The following is a 17,189-nucleotide window of genomic DNA, read 5'->3' as shown; positions in this document are numbered from 1 at the left end:
CTATCAACCGCAGCCGCACCACCCCCTCAGCCCCTCTCCATCACCGCCCTCATCACAACCACCATCGGCCTCCCACCAGATCCGACCTGCCTCTTCTTCAACAGCCTCAACCACCGCCTCACCCACGCCAAGCTCCCCAACCACCAGATCCCGTCGCCCTCCTCCATCTCGAGCTCACAACGCCAATCCGAGCCCCGATATCCTCCGCCATTCATCCTCAAGCGTTGTTTGGCCTCTTGTCTCCTCAATTCGAAGCTCACACCGACAAGTCCTCGGGTCTGATTCTTTTAAATCAGATCCGCACTGTTCATTTGGATTTGATTTCAGTTTGGACCCGACCCGTACAGTAGCAGACCCACTAAGAGTTCATGCTGGATTCCAAGTTGGTTCAGATCCATTTGGGAGTTAAGTTCGAGCCTGATTCGAGTTCACCTCGTTTGTTAGTCTTCTGATGCATTACTTACTTTTTTGCTAATTTCATTTTATTAGTTAATTGCATGCGTATTAAATCTCTAAACTATTATCATATATTCACTGTTTAAATTATTTTTGTGAGTTGAGAGAACTGAGCATGTGACTGTTAATTTTGATATTGATTTTAGAACTTGCGCAACGATAATAAATATTGCAGTTAAATAGACCGAGATTGGAGTTGTTCATAACTATTGTTACAAATATTGTTAAAACCCATCTATCGCATTAACTATTTTATTTAATTTCCTACCGAATATTATGAATTTTGGCGAAACGTTGTATTATTCGAATTAAATCACTGATTCTGATAGACCACATGTTCCGTTTCGCATCAGTGCCTTTGCTCTGTTCTGTCTAATTTATCTCCTACCAGCCACACCTATAGAACAAGATCTCATACTCAATACATACTGCCCCTTATTTTTTTTAAAGAGTTACTTGCACCAATACCCCCTGTAGTATGGGATGTAGCTACTTATACCCCCTAAACTATTTTATGAGCCTTACACCCTCTGAACCAGATGATGTTATATCCTATTAGGTTGAGATGTCACTTGGAAATCTTGTGTAATTAAATTGCACTCAATTTAAAGAAAGCGAGTTATTATTTGGTAATTTGTGATTCCCATTATGTCGACAGAACAATATAATAGGAAACAACCTTGCCTGTGGTTTAAAGGGTGTGAGTTCTAACAAAATAGTGTACGAGGTATAACCACTTAACACCTGTGAGTAAAGGGGTAGTAAGTCTACAATTGTTCCCTGGAGCCAATGATTTTTTTTTTTTGAAATCTTTCCTCTAGTCTACCTATGTGCATGTGCATAAAATATGTTGTGATTCACAGCTTAAACACGGAGAGGAGAGGCTCAAAGTTACCTCAGGGGTGTAATCCTTCGAAAGTGACAAATAGCTCTGCTTGTTTGCCAAAATATCTAACTTGAGAAAATGGTACGCTTGCTTATTTGCAGTGTTTTAAATATCGGCCGCTATGTCGGACATGGCGGCCGATATGGCGGTTTTATCCCCTAGCCGCCACGATATCCTTCATTTCAATGCGTATTGCGTTTCTGAGGTCATGTTGGGGACATGTCGGAAAATATCGGGTATGTCGGGTGCCATTGCGGCCAAGAAATATCGGGTAAATTTCAGAAAAAGTGGTTTTAAGCTTATTGGGTCAAGTTTGAAAAACCCGACTCGGAAATCAGGTGTCTACAATTGGTTAGTGATCCTAACATCAATAAGTTTTGGTTAGTGATCCTAACATCAATAAGTTATGTACTTTTTCATATGTTTAGACAATATAATTATCAAGTATGTGAAGATTCTATTTATGATATTATATCAACCTATCCGATATGGCAATCCGATATTTTTTCTATGTCCCCCGATATATCCCCGATTTTCGCTATCCGACATGAATTTTGGCCGACTGACATGAACCCGACATCCGACATTTAAAACATTGCTTATTTGTCACCATAACCTGGTTCAATATGTATGATCAATGATTCTATCAAATTTTGCGACAGAGTTTATAATAAGGTGATCATTTACCTTTGCTGCCTTTTTGGCATAATGTATGAATTACTGCACAAGCAACCTTCGAAAGATGTCCACAAAGAAGAACTTCTTTTGTTCCTTCTGGAATGCTGTTGAGAACTACAGAGGCAGGTAGGCTACTTCCAACTACAAGTTTCACCTTTAGTTTTGGGTACTGCTCAAGATAGAGCTCATCACCACCATTGAGTTCTTTTGCCTGAAAATAAAGATTGTATTGTCACGGTACTGTAGGTCATTACATCAAATATATTGTCTTATTGACCTTGATCTCTAGTTCTTATTTCTTTTCATGCACTTCCATGTTCTGATCAGTGGCGACAGGGACATACCTGATTAAGGAGTCCTAGGCTCACAACTGTTAACACCTTTTCTGTCGGCTTCTTTTATAGCATTTTCAATCATACGATCGATTCCTTTTCTTCTCCATGATGACCCATACTGCAGGTGCATAAACAATCAAAATTATTCTCCAGTTAAGAATACCCTTAAAAAACAAACGAGTTTCTAAAATGCAAGCTTTTTACTTGGAAATTGTGTCTTGGTATTGCCCGTGTTTGCATGTTCAATTTCTTCAACATATTCTTTTCCACTGTGAACGAAGATCGGTAGAGTGATGTCAGAGCCATCGACAACCATGCATGCGAGTGGCCGCAAGATCTTGGTATAAAAACTTGATTTATAGGGTGTAGCAGCCATCGAGGCAAATCCTAGACGTAGACGGTAGAGGGACTGCAAGCTAGTAAAATGTGTAAGGTGAACAACATCTGNGTATAGTTCATCAGATGATTTGTCCACGGTGTTGTAAAGGTAGTCATAGAGTGGCATGAACAAGCAGTAGTTTGTTCGAAACCGTGTGCGATGTAGAGAATGAAACCTGAAAGTAGTTGTTTTCAAAATTTCAGTAATTATATTTGTTGTTAAGGGTTAACTGCACATAGACCCCCTGTAGTATCTCCATTTTGCAGTTGGTGAAGTATATCCTTTTACCCCGGGTTAAATTTTCTTTCTTTTGCCCTTGGTAAAATTTTAGCAGATATTGCCCTTCACTGAAATTAGTGGGTCTATCTGAAGGTAAAAGAGTAAAAAAAAGGGGTTCTATTTACAACAATGATAACAAATGGTAGTATGCTCAAAACAACGATACAACAAGGGGTCTATGTGTGATTAACCTTATCGAGAATAAATTCTTTTTTATGTCATAAATCGCCTCTTCCCTATTTGATTTGTTCTCAAAACTGATAATACTGAATATGACACTTACGATGGTGTGTACAAGAAGTACTTGAGAGGGGGGAATGCTTTGAAGATCCACTCTGGTATTATCTCAACATTGCAGTGCCCTAAGTTGTTCATAAAATCGATATACACAATATAGGCCATGGTCGACAAAAGGGAAGCTGTCCCAGTGAGGATTGTCGTCAGTACTGGGATGACAAATAGTAAAGAGTACATCAAATGCTCAGCGAATGGATGTGTTAAAAGAGAGAGAGAGTCTTAGGGTAAATTTTCCTTAGATTAAGTATTGAATGTGTACACGTATATATATACAAGTAGAGGAGGGTGAGATGTGCTCTTATAACAAATGTGAGACTAAACTCACTACTAACATGTACAGCTTGTGCCTCCTACGACCAGCCTCAACAGTCTTGCCCGTCTGTGGATCTTGCAAGTATCAGAAGAAAATGAGACAAGTAGGTCAGTCATATATAAAGAACTAATAGAAATCAAATTCAAGCACAAGTGAGGAGCCACATAGACGGGGCTAAGTGTTAGACGACCATATGTGTTATTTTGTGGGGGTGATAGAGCCATGCTCAGTGATAGTCAATGGTTGCCCAGCAGCCGTATAGACAGTGAGAAGAGAATATGAAGTGAAGACAGAGGATAAGAGTGAGGCATTTCGAGTCATATGAAAGGAACAACCAAAGTCAAAAATCCAGAGATCATTCCTACCAGAGACTTGTGCAGTCGATGAGTTAGCAAATCCAGACAGTGATGTAGAGGTGGTATGCTGAAGAGCATCAAGTTGACAACGAAGTTTTTCAATAGCTTGAATGATAGTATCAGAAAGTGATAGATGATATAGCATTGGCCAACAATCCTGATGCGCGAGAGGGTTGAGACTGAGGGGGTCGCCGACCACGACAGGTACCTGGGGTACGCAACTTAGGATGAAGCTTGATACATGTCTCAATGCGGTGTCCCTCCTTGCAATATGTGCAAAAAAGCTTAGATCGAGCTTGTTGAGAAGTACGATTCATAATAGGAGCAGTAACTGGTACAGACAAAACAGTCTCGAGTGAAGAGGTAGGAGCATCTATGGTCAAATTAAGTTGTGTGGTCTGCTGTCGTGTCTCATAAGCAATGAGAGCTCCCATAACCGAGGCCAAAGTCGGAAATTGAGGTTGATGAAGTAGTTGATCAGCCATAGTTGAATATTCAGGAAGAGACTGAAACAGTTGATGCACCTCGCGCCGTTCATACCAAACTAGCCAGTCTTCGTATATGGAATCACGTCCAGGAAGCATGGAGCGTAATTTTATCCAATATGCTTGTATAATGAGACTGCAGAGAGGAACTACCTTTGCGTTATATAGCAACGTGTTGCAAAAGATATGCCTCCCGTGCACCGGAGCACTCTGTGAAGTGCTCAATGAGACGACTCCACATGGCCGAGTAGAAGGAAGCGAGCCAATATCGACAGTGAGACCAGAGCTAACACAGCGAGTGAGATAATCCATGACACAAAATTCCTGCAACTGCCCGTCCGAACTCTCCTTGACATAGAGCACTTGCGGTTTGAAAATCGGTATCACCGCTGCCAGATGTAACAATACTGGATGAAGCAACAATGCTGATGGACGGTGGAACTGGTCCCGAACTAGTGAGATGATCAAGCAAAGCATCATTATGCATGGTATTTACGACAATGGTGGACCACCCCACCCAATCACTTTGATCATTGAGGGGCTGGGGTGGTTTATGGATCTTTTCTGAAGGAGCCATATTAACAGCAATGTTGTGTAGAGAAGACCTACTTAAGTGTAACATAATATTGGAAGGCCCACAATTAAGTGACAATGCAAGGAAGACCCAAAAATAAAACCCACGACGGATCAATGCCGATGTTGAGACGTTAAGACGTCAAGATGGATTGAAATACTGATGTCGTTAGTTTGAGACCGAGAGACAGTCTTGAAACGACGATGCCGTTACTGAAATGGCGATGCCGTTAGTTTGAGACCGAGAGACGGTATTGAAACCGCGATGCCGTTACTGAATGTGAAACCGATGCCGTTTGTGTGAGGCCAAGAGACGGCTGCCACGGAGGCCGCGATGCGGCAAGCACGGAGGCGACAACGAAGAGGCTGTAATGCGGCGAGGCCAAGATTTGGCAAAAAAATTAACCTTGTTATGATACCATGTTAAGAGAGAGAGAGAGAGAGAGAGAGAGAGAGAGAGAGAGAGAGAGAGAGAGAGAGTCTTGGGGTAAATTTCTCTTAGATTAAGTATTGAATGTGTACACATATATATATACAAGTCGAGGAGGGTGAGATGTGCTCTTATAGCCAATGTAGGACTAAACCCACTACTATTACATACAATAATATCAACAGGATGAACCACAGCTGCCATAAACAACACAAGCATCAAGTCAATAGCATAATAGTCAAGTATTTCAGAGTCTATAGTTTTGTGAATGTTGGTTCCAAAAGGCCCGTAGACGGGGATGAAGTGGCTTATTTACTTAGACTAAAATTGACATTAAACTGTTAACTCTATTTGAATCATGAGGCCAGACATATTTAACCTATATCCGTCTACTCGTTTTTCAACGTAGGACTCATATTTCTATCTCATTTATTTTCTTAGATCAAGCACACATTACACTGAATGAATGCCAAACATTCTTAATAGTGCATATAAACAACAAACGAAAAAACAATACCACGTGTGCAACTTATTTATGAATAAAATCAAGTCGTACATGTTATGGGCTCTGTGATGATATTGGAGGCGTGATGATCGATGAGAATGATAGCGTGCGTAGAGAAAATGATGGTGCAGAGCTCTATGGAGCCAGTAGTACAGGAACTCGACAGGGCCTGTGCGCATCAGAGCGATAACGGTTGCACCACTGTTCTTCCATAGAGGCAGATGATCAGCGCCAGGAAATATGGAGTAGCCCAGGTAGTACACAATTCCATTCAAGATGATCTGGTCGTCCCTGTAAATTTTTAAATTGCATTTACAAACTGCTACGTTTTATTGTCGTCCTCTATCCAGTGAAAAAGTATCGATCAGTGCATTTTTCCTACGTATCTTGCCCCCAGATAGTTTGAGAAAACAGCAGTAAGGCGTGCGCACCATGTTCGGCAACTCCGACATAAAACAAGGTCAGTGGAACAAAACCTTATTAAATCCTGTTTGGCAAAAAAAACTGAGCCGGGATTGGTCAATTTTTTCAGTTCAACTTCTGGCCGGTTCTTTTTTGTTCCGCAGTTAAACTATTTTAGTAGTAACAGCTTAACTCGATGTCAGGAGCCTGTCAATGGAGCCTATCAATGGAGCCTGCCAATGGACAACGAAGTCTCAAACCTGTCAACCACAGACATGTGACTGATATGCAAGTGAAGATTTGATGTGCAAATCCTTGGAACATTAGAGGGGTTAATTGCAAGTGTTACATGTCCAGCTCAGCAGCTCCTCAGCAGTATTAACTGCTTCCATTTTCTGTTTTGTTTGTTAGATTGGTGCACGTGCACGAACAGAGTGCGTTTCCTTTTCTTTTGAGAGGAGGTTTGGATTTGTATAAAAGGAGATCGAGCTGTAGAAATCTGAATGTTTTAGGAAATGAAATGAATTGATTTCTTCTTCTCAACTCAATCTCAGCTCTCTATCTTTGTTCTTAATCTTTCTCAATCTCTCTCAACTCTCTCTGTTTCTTCCTGATACTCTCTTCTTGAGTTTTGTACAGGTTCAGCCATGGCCGGAAACAACCCCAAAAGAACCAATCGAGGTTTCAGAACCTCACACTCGAGTTTGCGAAACAGACGCCGAGGGAAACAATCCTACTTTTAATGTGGATATATGATGTCTGTCTTTTTATGGAACATCAACTACCTCATCACCATTAATAGTGAAGCCTATTATAGCTTTGGGACTCAAACTAAGTGATCAAGAGTGATGACCGGTCTAGTGGTCCATGTCTCCTAAATAGTTGGTAAATCAAAATAATAATAAATAAATAAAATTTTAGATTGATAGAAAAGGTGCACTGATAAAAAAAAGAGCTTTGCTACAGGGACCCAAAATATGGGACCAATAAGGGGGACAAGTGAGGTGTCCCCATCCTATTGGATAATGAGTTGGTCATCATTAATGATGGCCAACTCATTATCCAATAGGATGGGGACACCTCACTTGTCCCCCCTATTGGTCCCATATTTTTGGTCATTGAAGAATTTTTCTAAAAAAAAAGTTTTTTGTCCCCCTTACAGCGCGCCAACTATGTATCCAATAGTCATTGACTGTTCCAATTTTAGATGGGTTGACTCACCAGTGGCTTTCTCTGTCGACTTGGTCGAACTCTAGACTGCGGTTGACGATGCAGCGAGGACTGCAGGCATTGAAGTAGCGGGAAAGGCTGATCCATGCCTGGTTGTGAAACATTCTCGACAGCATCAGGTACCCGATATCATCTGGGTCCCTCGGGAGAAGGCTGATCCACCAGAAACTGCATTCACGCAACAAATTAGAACGCGTTAGTTTTGAACCTACTTTTTTTAATCTTTACCGTCTATCATTTAATACATGATTATGATTTGCTTTGAGCGAAAACTTAGAAGAATACATGCGTGTTACTATAATGTGAGTGGATCATATTACTATATTAACAATGTGGTCTCTTTACTGTCAGCTTCGCAGCGGAGAAGACACGTATGCAATTAAAAGGTCATGTACATTTATATTGAAATTATCATTATTGACATATAATGAACAATCACAGTAGGTGCTCTCCTTGTAAGTCATTTAACATCCAGAAAACTGCCAATTATAAAATACGTCCCAAGCAAAAATATCACAAGTACCCCCACGTCCTGGGCCGTTGCAAGAAAAATTATAACCGAAATCCTTTCCATCTGGCATTAATTTGGAACCGCGCGCATCATTATGCTACCTCAGCTCATATATAGTTGTCAGGCGTTCTCTTATCAACTCCTCTCTTCAGCATTTTTTAGTTGAAGAAGAAAATAAGAAGAAATTATTCAGTATTTTTAGCATTATCATTGAACATTCATCCTTGCAGCTTATTCTCCTTTGAGGCTAATGTTAAGAACAATCTCTTTAGTAGTTTTTAGTTGAAGAAGAAAATAAGAAGAAAAAAAAGTTGAGAGTTACCTTAAAACTTGCAAGCTTTTCCCATGGCCATTCATAGAAGAGGCCAGGTCTTCTCTTCTCAGCTTCTTCAACTTGTAATTTCTCTTCAGTACCGACGTTCTACTTATAGTACTGCCACTCCACTCATTAAATTAAAGAGGTCAGATTCAGTTAAGAGTAGCTATAGCTCTCATTGAAAATTGAAAATGAAATTGAAGAAATTGGTTGGCTTGCTTTTATTATTATCATCAGTCGAGTTCTTGACTAAAAACTTAACGAAGTTAAGCATCGACGTGGGACTGCATTTTTCCATGCAAAGGAGCAGCTGAGCTCCGGGTCCAAACACAACCGCAATATTTGTGGTCTCTACGTGAACGTGCATGCCTATAAATGTTTGTCGGATCGCTGAAAACATCAGGACAAACAAAAAGGTGACGGACCGCACAAAAAATAAATGCACCGAAACTATAAAGCGAACAACGAAAGATTAACATAGTAAAAAAATATTATAAAATTAGGAATAATATTTTCCCAGCCGCTACAAATAGACCCAAAACTCTTCAGGAAAAATCATTCCAGAAATAACTCCACATATAGAAGAGTGAGAGAGAAAAATAGAGAGACTTTCTCTTTGTAAAGAGAGATTAATGTAACTCAAATTTTTTTCCTCAGAGTGAATTTTTCTATCATTGCCCGTGGTTTTTACTCCAAATTCATTTAGGGGTTTTTCCACGTAAATCTGTGTGTTCTTTTATTACTTCCACTCTACTATTCGTTAAGACCCTGCTATATTGGGCACCGGGTTTTTTCTAACAAGTTGTATCAGAGCCTGATTTAGGGTGTGTGTATCTATTTATCGTATGCTCTGTGGCTGCCACCAAAGGTGGATCATTTACATCAAAAAATAAGTTAAATTATCATTTACCCTTTGAAGGCGACGGGTGCTATTCACGAGCACAAAACAGTTCATAAATACAGTACTATTTACTGATATAGTTATTGTTCATAATACAGTTACTGTTTACGTGAAATAGTAAGAAGTTACTGTTCGTGGTAGAAGCAATGACGGCGAAGTTCGAGAAAGAAATTCAACGGGAGTAATTTCTCACTGTGAAAGTTAAAGATAAAGGCTATATTGAGAAAAGATAATTGCCTAGCGACCATCGGTGCAAAACCAGATAACATCACAGATGATAAAAAGTGAAACGAGATGGACGAAAATGCTATTGTAAATCATCATCTGGCATTAGCAGACGGGGTGCTATCACGCATAGAGGAGAAGAAGACAACAAAGGAGATCTGGGATACTCTAATAAATCTATATGAGGCAAAATCCCTGCATAACAAAATCTTCTTAAAAAAGAGACTTTACACTCTGAGGATGACAAAATCTACATCAATGACTGACCACCTCAACAACTGTTGACGTTAATGATCACATAGTAAACCGTGTGAACATATCTTAAATGCTCTCTGAGGCATTCATCTTGAAATTCTCATATTTGCTTAAAATAATTATGAGGCCCCCCTGACCTGTGAAGTTCACTGATGTGTAACCTCTAGTGTTTTTTAAATTTCCTGCACAGTGATACTATTTAAACACGATTAAATTTTTTAGAAGTTAAAGAATAATAAATAGCGTTTATAGCTTTAGCATTCGCTAAATAAAGTTGTTTGTCCTTGTAGTGGTTTTCAACACACTCCCGAACATCATGCTTGGTGGACATCAAAAAGACTTTCATATGCACTTTCCAATAGGTGTAGTTTTTCCTTTCTAAAAGTGGAGGACGGTTTACAGTGTGTCCCTTAGGAAAAGCCATTTTGGCTGTAAGATTAGACATCTCTACCATAGGTTTTGAATCCTAAAGATAGGTAACAATGCTCTTATACTACTTGTTTGAACTGAGACTGCAAGGCCTAGGAAAGGGTGCGTCACCGGGGGGGGGCGCGGGTGTTAAACAGCTGTTTGCTACAAGTTTTTGCTAAAATACAGATTTTACAGCAGAAATATTATCAAAATAAAAGTGAAAACCAAACCAATCACAAATCAGAGGACACACAAAATTTCATAGTGATTCGGATAGAAATTTTATGCTCACTCTTCCTTCTCCCAAAGGGCTTCCTCACAGTGACCAGAGTTCACCTGAATAACACCAAATTCAATAGACTTACCAAGACCGCACCCTAGAATCTATTCAAAACTAGTTGTCTAACCTAACTTCTAAAAGATGAGTAACATCTAGCCCTAGCTAATCCTAACTCTTAATTACTACCAGCTTGAGTACGCAGTAAAAACAAGATAAAACAAATCAACCAAAATAATTTAAGCAAAAATCAAAAAGATCTTGCATCCCTTTTAAGCAAATCATTTTTCGAAGGAATTAAAGTGAAGCTTGGCAAAGAACCCGTGACGATGATGAGTCCAATGGCAACTCTCTTCGCTGAAATGATCTGAATCTGCTGAGCATGATGAGAAAAAGTTTGACGAGGCTCTGGGAATTGAATCACAAATCAACTATATACACAAACCCTAGAATAAAATCTCTTTCTTTTTCTCAAAGCAAGAAACTCTCCAAAATATGATCTCTTCCTATCTTATATAGCCTTTAATAATAAACAAAAGAGATATAAGAATCATAGTAGAAATTGGAGATGAAAGGGGTCAACGAACAGTTGAGATTAAATCAAAAAAATCTATCAAAACGTGTCATCACCATCAATAGTTAAACATGACTATTGATGATCGCCTACGCATCATCGATGATACACTCTAGCCCATCAATGAGTTAAAATTTGATTTCTGAATTCATCGAATGTTCATCATAATCCACCAATGGTGTAACTTGGCAATCAATGGGTGCCTACAGTCCATCGACGGTATGAATTCTGAATTATGTTTTTCTCCGATTGTATATTGTAGTCTATTCATTGTCCTTGTGAGCATTGATTTGATGGCTGAAATTTACATAAATGTTATTTTTCGCATTATTTCGTCTCAAAACTTTCATATACCTATTTATACCTGAAATATATCATCTCAAACAATCATCAGTAACATATGAGAGTTTGTTATTACTCAAACAAGAGATATTGTATGAACAACGTTATAATATGAACCACTTTATTTTCAAATTTCAATCAATCAATCAACTTAATTCCTACATTCAAGCAATTTCCCTAACTACTTTCAATCAAGCAATTTCAATCAACTTAATTCCTACATTCAAGCAATTTCAATCAATCAATCAACTTAATTCACCCTTATGAAAAACACAGCATCAATATTCTCAATTGACCAAAACAATTTTCACAATTTCCCTAACTACTTTGGAGATCACAATCGTTCTTTGGTGCATTAGCTGCGTCTAGAAACCACCCAAAACTGAAGCAATTCATGATTATTCCGGGCCCAACTTAGGAAAAAATTCTGGTTAAAAAAATGAATCAGTATTGACCTGGTTGTCTTTAGCATAGAAGATGGTTTTGGATCCTCTCTATTACTAAGTAATACAGAGATCATTACTTCAATTCCAATTATCAATTATTTGATATATGATTGTGACTGTCTTTTTGAGTTTAGAATAGAAATGAGTATAGTTCATAGAAATATGGTTATAGTTTAAATCGTCTAGAACCATCCATTAAATAATCAATGATTTGATATAAATGTAGTGGTCTCTTCACTACCTTTCACTAGTGGCAAGATTCAAATCCCTAATGGCCCTTAAACTATTTAAAAACATGAAATTTTCCTATTTTATTCCTAGCCTTGTTAGAATGAAGTTGTCAGGATTCTTTCTGGCTCAATTATTGACTGGTTGCCAAATACAATCATAGAGTTATTATAATTTATTTCAAATTTATACATTCTCTTTGTGGCGCACCGTGTGGAAGCATGCTCGCGAACCAAACAAGTCGGCGAGCGATGAGAGAAAAACCAAACATGAGTGCAATTCCCAAAATAACATCCAAAATCACACACAAACACAGAAATTTACGTGGTTCGGCAATTGCCTACGTCCACGGGGAGAGGATGGGAAGATTTCACTATGTGGAGGAGAAACAACGTGTTACAATCTCTCAAACAACTCTCAAAATAACCCAACCAATGATCTCACACTCCCTCACAATAATCTCTCTCTCAAAGTGCTCAAAAGAACCAATTTTCTATGATTATCTCTTCTCTTCAACCCTAGAAAGACGTTTTTCTATTTATAACAAAATACAATCCAAAACAGGCTGGGAATCAGAAAACGCGTGTGCCACACCCGGGTGTGGCACGCACCACACCCCTGAATTGTAGCAGACAACTTTTGCCACACCCGGGTGTGGCACGCACCACACCCAGACTGCTAAATTTTTATGTTTTTCAACACTTTGAACAATTCGACGTCGTTTTCTGATTGTCAATGCATTTAGTTAGAGTTGAATCTAAAGAAGAAATACGATCTTTAACATTATTCAACTCATCATTTGGCATAATATTATTGACAATAGAAGTAGAACAATCATGATTAATTTTAAAAGAATTAAATTCATTCCTAATTGTTTCTACTTCTAACATGGCATCATTTTTCTCATGAGATAAACTAGCAATATCCATTTTTAATTTTTCATTGCTTTCTTTAAGGTTTACATTTCCATTAGCAATGATATCAAACTTCGTTGCTAGTGCCTCATGGTCGGATTTTAAAATAACGTGCTTGCTTTTTAAATCTATAAAATTATGATGCAATTTGTTATAGGCTTTCATTAATCTATCATAAGCACATGTGAGTTCATTAATAGATAGATCATCATCGGGATCGGACTCGCGTACCTCACTAGGGCTATCACCTAGTGGTCGTGTGCATAATGAAGACGAAGCTCCAATATTACTTGAAGTGGACTCCACAGGAATGCGTTGAAGTATCTCCAAGTTGTCATGATGTGCTTCTATATGTTTCCATAAATTGTAAGCACTATCAAAAGAAGCAAGCTTGTTAGAAATAGATAAGTCAAAAAACATTTCGCACAAATTCTAACAATAGCTTGTTCATAATAAACATTCTTTTATCATTTAAGGTCAACTTGGATTTTTCCAAAGTGGGCACAATGTAAGCACAATCAATAATTTTCCATAATTCAATATTTTTAGATTTAACAAATAATTTAAATCTACAACACCATTGAGCTTAAGGGAAATCATTAAATTTTGGAGCAACATTAATATCATAGCCTAAACAAGGTGCACAATGCATATACATGATATAATCTTATGCAAGCAAAATAATCAAAACTAGATTAGCAACAATATGAGAACAAGGAACTTTGACTCTAGGCGATTAAGCCTCTAATCAAGAGCATCAAGCTCTCATATCAATTGTTAACACCCTAGAGGGGGGTGAATAGGGTTTATGTTAATCTAATACGATTTTATACCAATTAAAATTTACTAACAAATATATCTTACCAATTAAAGCAAGGATATATATGCAAAGGGCAAAATAAACAAGAACCAATATAAACAAATAGTGGACACAAAGAGCAAATCAAACACAATAATATGATCACGGAGTTCAGTCCTTTTGACCTACGTCTCCGCTCCCCACTCCCGGGGAGAATCCACTATCACGACACACCCGGTTTGGAAGCCGAAACTTCTCTACACACTCGGTTTTCTAGTTCACCAAAAACTCTATAAGACACTCACAATGTACATACACAAACTACAACCTCAAGTGTTGATCCTCACGTATCGCCTCCCTCAAGTGCTTGGCTTTACTACCTCTCACTAGGGTTTATTACCGACGCCACTCCTCTTGGTATCGACTACGTCCTCACCACACACTCCTCTCGGTGTAAATGTGTATTATAAAGTGATACTCACAAATGAAGTTTAAATACAATAATTTGTTCTCTAATAATGAATGAGAACACAATGAATCTCACTCTCACAATATCACTCACCATAACCCACAATATAGTGTATGTAATCCTAGAATCTCAATAGGGATGTGTGTGTGATAAATGAGTACAAATAAAATTTAACTCAAAAAGAACTAGCAATAAAATAGATATGTAATTCAAGAATAAAATGTTAGATAATTGAGTTAGGGAAATTTCTCTATAAACACAAAGAGTATATGATGAAAGATTGAGGATGAATTCCTCAACAAATGATGTAAGCTCCTCTTTGTGAAAACCAAACCCCAAATTTAAATCAAACTTTTAAACTCTTTTAAAACTTGTTTAAAACTCTCTTGGTTGGTTGGAAATAGTTAATGCTTAAATCAAACTTTTAAACTCTTTTAAAACTTGTTTAAAACTCTCTTGGTTGGTTGGAAATAGTTAATGCAAAAGGGTATTTATAGGCTTGAATTAAAACTTGTTTAAAACTCTCTTGGTTGGTTGGAAATAGTTAATGCAAAAGGGTATTTATAGGCTTGAATAAACCAACCCAAGAATCCAACAAAAACACTTAAAAACATTAAAATAATCAAAGCTGGAAAGTAATCGTTACTGTGCAACGGCTAACTTGGCGGTCGACCACAGTGCCAAAGCCGGTCGACCACGAAAGTCTGAAAAATAGAGAAAGTCTCTGGACAATTCGCGGTCGACCGCCGCGACCACTCTGGTCAACCGCGGACAGATATATGACATGCACAGTTTTAACACAGAAATGATGCTTTTTAAACTGCCTTTAAAAGTAGCAAATAAATTTAGAAAAACGTAAAACTTTGGGGAATGCTTGTAAACATAAAAATGAACATGTTACAAAAACTGGTTTTCAAATAGCACTTTCCATTTATGAAATCTCATTATGCTGCAAAATTGGTTAAAATGCGAAATATCGAAACACATGATTTTGACAAAATAACTTAAACAAAGCTTTGAAACACTTTAGAATGGATTTATAGACTTATACAAGATATAAAAAAAGTGTGAATAAGTCTTCACTCCATAAACATAATACTTATCCATAAACATAATATTTTACAAATTCAATAGAATATGAAACTCATAAATGTGAAAATGAAGATATATATTGTTTCATATATATATAGCTAAGCCAAAACATATATGTATATATATAACTATATACAAAACCAAAACGTGTATGTGTGTGTAAAATTGAGCTTATAGAATTAGCACACATTATATATAAACCTATTCTAAGTATACCAAGATTGAATCTTCTGAAGCTTGAATTTGAATGATTGACTTGATTTGCATAGGCTTCAATATCATTGTAGCTCCTTTTCCTGTGTATACTAAACAATACAATGCAAAATACTAAAAATAATATTAGTCATAAATTGTTTGTTAAATCGTCATCAAAACAAGAAGGCCAACAGACTTCGCCTGTTATCGCCCCTCCGATTCATTTCGCGCCCCCTTCAACAAGTTTATGCACAACACTCACAACATCCCCTCCTTCCAACCCTCCAGCATCGAATTCCAGCGCAAGATCCTCCAGGGCTTTGGCCTCGGTGACGACACCACCCTCCCCGCCTCGCACCACGCTATCCCCTTTCGGCCTATGATGGCTGCCTCCCGCGCCGAGTCCGAGCTTGTCATATTCTCGATGCTTGACTCTCTATTCGAGAAAACACAGCTCCGACACAGGGCCATCGGCATATTGGTTGTCAACTGCAGCCTGTTTTCGCCTACGCCGTCCCTGGCGGCTATGATCGTCAACAAGTACAAGATGAGGAATGACATTCGAAGCTTCAATTTAGGCGGGATGGGTTGCAGCGCGGGTCTGATATCCATCGACCTCGTCGCGGCGCAGCTCCATGCGCACAGAAACTCAATGGCCCTGGTCATTACCACGAAGATTGTAACGGAGCACTGGTACACCGGGAACAACCGGTTGATGCTCCTCGCCAACTGCCTCTTCCGGATGGGCGGCATCACGATTCTCCTCTCAAACAAGCGATCAGACTCTGGCCGTGCGAAATACGAGCTTGTCCACGTTGTCCGGACCAATCACGCTGCCAACGATGAGGCATACCGATGCGCCTACCAGGAAGAGGATGTTGAGGGCAACATCGTCATTTCGCTCTCGAAAAACCTGACAGCCATCGCGGGCGCCGCCCTCAAGGAGAACATTACCACCATAGCTCCCCTAGTCCTCCCCCCGTCCGAACTCTTGAGATGGGCATTAGGGTGCATCATGAAGAAGACCTACACGCCAGATTTTCGAAAGGCCTTTAAGCATTTCTGCATACACGCCGGAGGGAGGGCGGTGATCGAGGAGCTGTCGAAGAAGCTGAAACTTATGGAGGAGCGGGTGGAGCCGTCTAGGATGACGCTACACAGGCTTGGGAACACGTCATCGTCGTCGCCGTGGTACGAGCTGAGCTACGTTGAGGCCAAAGGGAGGATGAAGAAGGGGGATAGAGTTTGGAAAATTAGGCTTGGAAGTGGGTTGGAAGTGGGTTTAAATGCAACAACGTAGTTTGGAAGTGTAGGAGGGCTGTGGACATGGGAAGGGATAATCCTTGGGCTGATTGCATTGAGAAGTATCCGTTGAAAGTGCAGGAACATTGAGGGGCATAGCCAAGGTTAATAATTTATGCATGATTTAAGGATGTACACGAATTAAGGTTTGAATAAAAGAGATATTGTTAAATTTTGTTTTTGGTTTCAAGGAATTGATGTATTTATCTAGAATTATCATATACTCTAGATGCTAAAGCAAATTAATTTCTATGTAGGATATTCGTCGAAAACCCACATATCATAATGATCGTTAGCCCCTGCGAAGTCATTTCTTCTGGCGCTGGCA

At 38.9% G+C, this 17,189-nt stretch overlaps 1 protein-coding gene, 1 long non-coding RNA gene and 1 pseudogene across 2 annotated transcripts in view; 2 read left to right on the top strand and 1 right to left on the bottom strand.

Annotated features, from left to right (window-relative positions):
• LOC109832742 overlaps positions 1-6,917 on the top strand; it is a 15,080-nt gene extending 8,163 nt beyond the window's left edge. Inside the window, exons 4-6 of the long non-coding RNA XR_002244949.1 lie at positions 6,018-6,226; positions 6,323-6,432; positions 6,578-6,917. This is a non-coding gene — a long non-coding RNA (uncharacterized LOC109832742). The remainder of the gene's footprint in view (positions 1-6,017; positions 6,227-6,322; positions 6,433-6,577) is intronic.
• Positions 1-8,504, bottom strand: part of LOC109832741 (protein ECERIFERUM 1-like) — a 10,761-nt gene extending 2,257 nt beyond the window's left edge. Inside the window, 11 exon segments of the mRNA XM_020400148.1 lie at positions 2,030-2,231; positions 2,365-2,391; positions 2,393-2,473; positions 2,560-2,676; positions 2,678-2,909; positions 3,297-3,507; positions 5,656-5,664; positions 6,024-6,066; positions 6,068-6,263; positions 7,596-7,772; positions 8,438-8,504. Of these exon segments, the coding sequence (XP_020255737.1) occupies positions 2,030-2,231; positions 2,365-2,391; positions 2,393-2,473; positions 2,560-2,676; positions 2,678-2,909; positions 3,297-3,507; positions 5,656-5,664; positions 6,024-6,066; positions 6,068-6,263; positions 7,596-7,772; positions 8,438-8,472 (1,330 nt within the window). The 5' untranslated portion in view covers positions 8,473-8,504.
• On the top strand, positions 15,927-16,951 carry LOC109834531 (annotated as a pseudogene).

The sequence above is a fragment of the Asparagus officinalis genome, chromosome 3 (assembly GCF_001876935.1).
Source record: "Asparagus officinalis chromosome 3, Aspof.V1, whole genome shotgun sequence".
NCBI classification, from domain to species: Eukaryota; Viridiplantae; Streptophyta; class Magnoliopsida; order Asparagales; family Asparagaceae; genus Asparagus; species Asparagus officinalis.
Note: the sequence above shows the minus strand (reverse complement) of the source record. Positions and strands in the feature narration are given on the sequence as shown.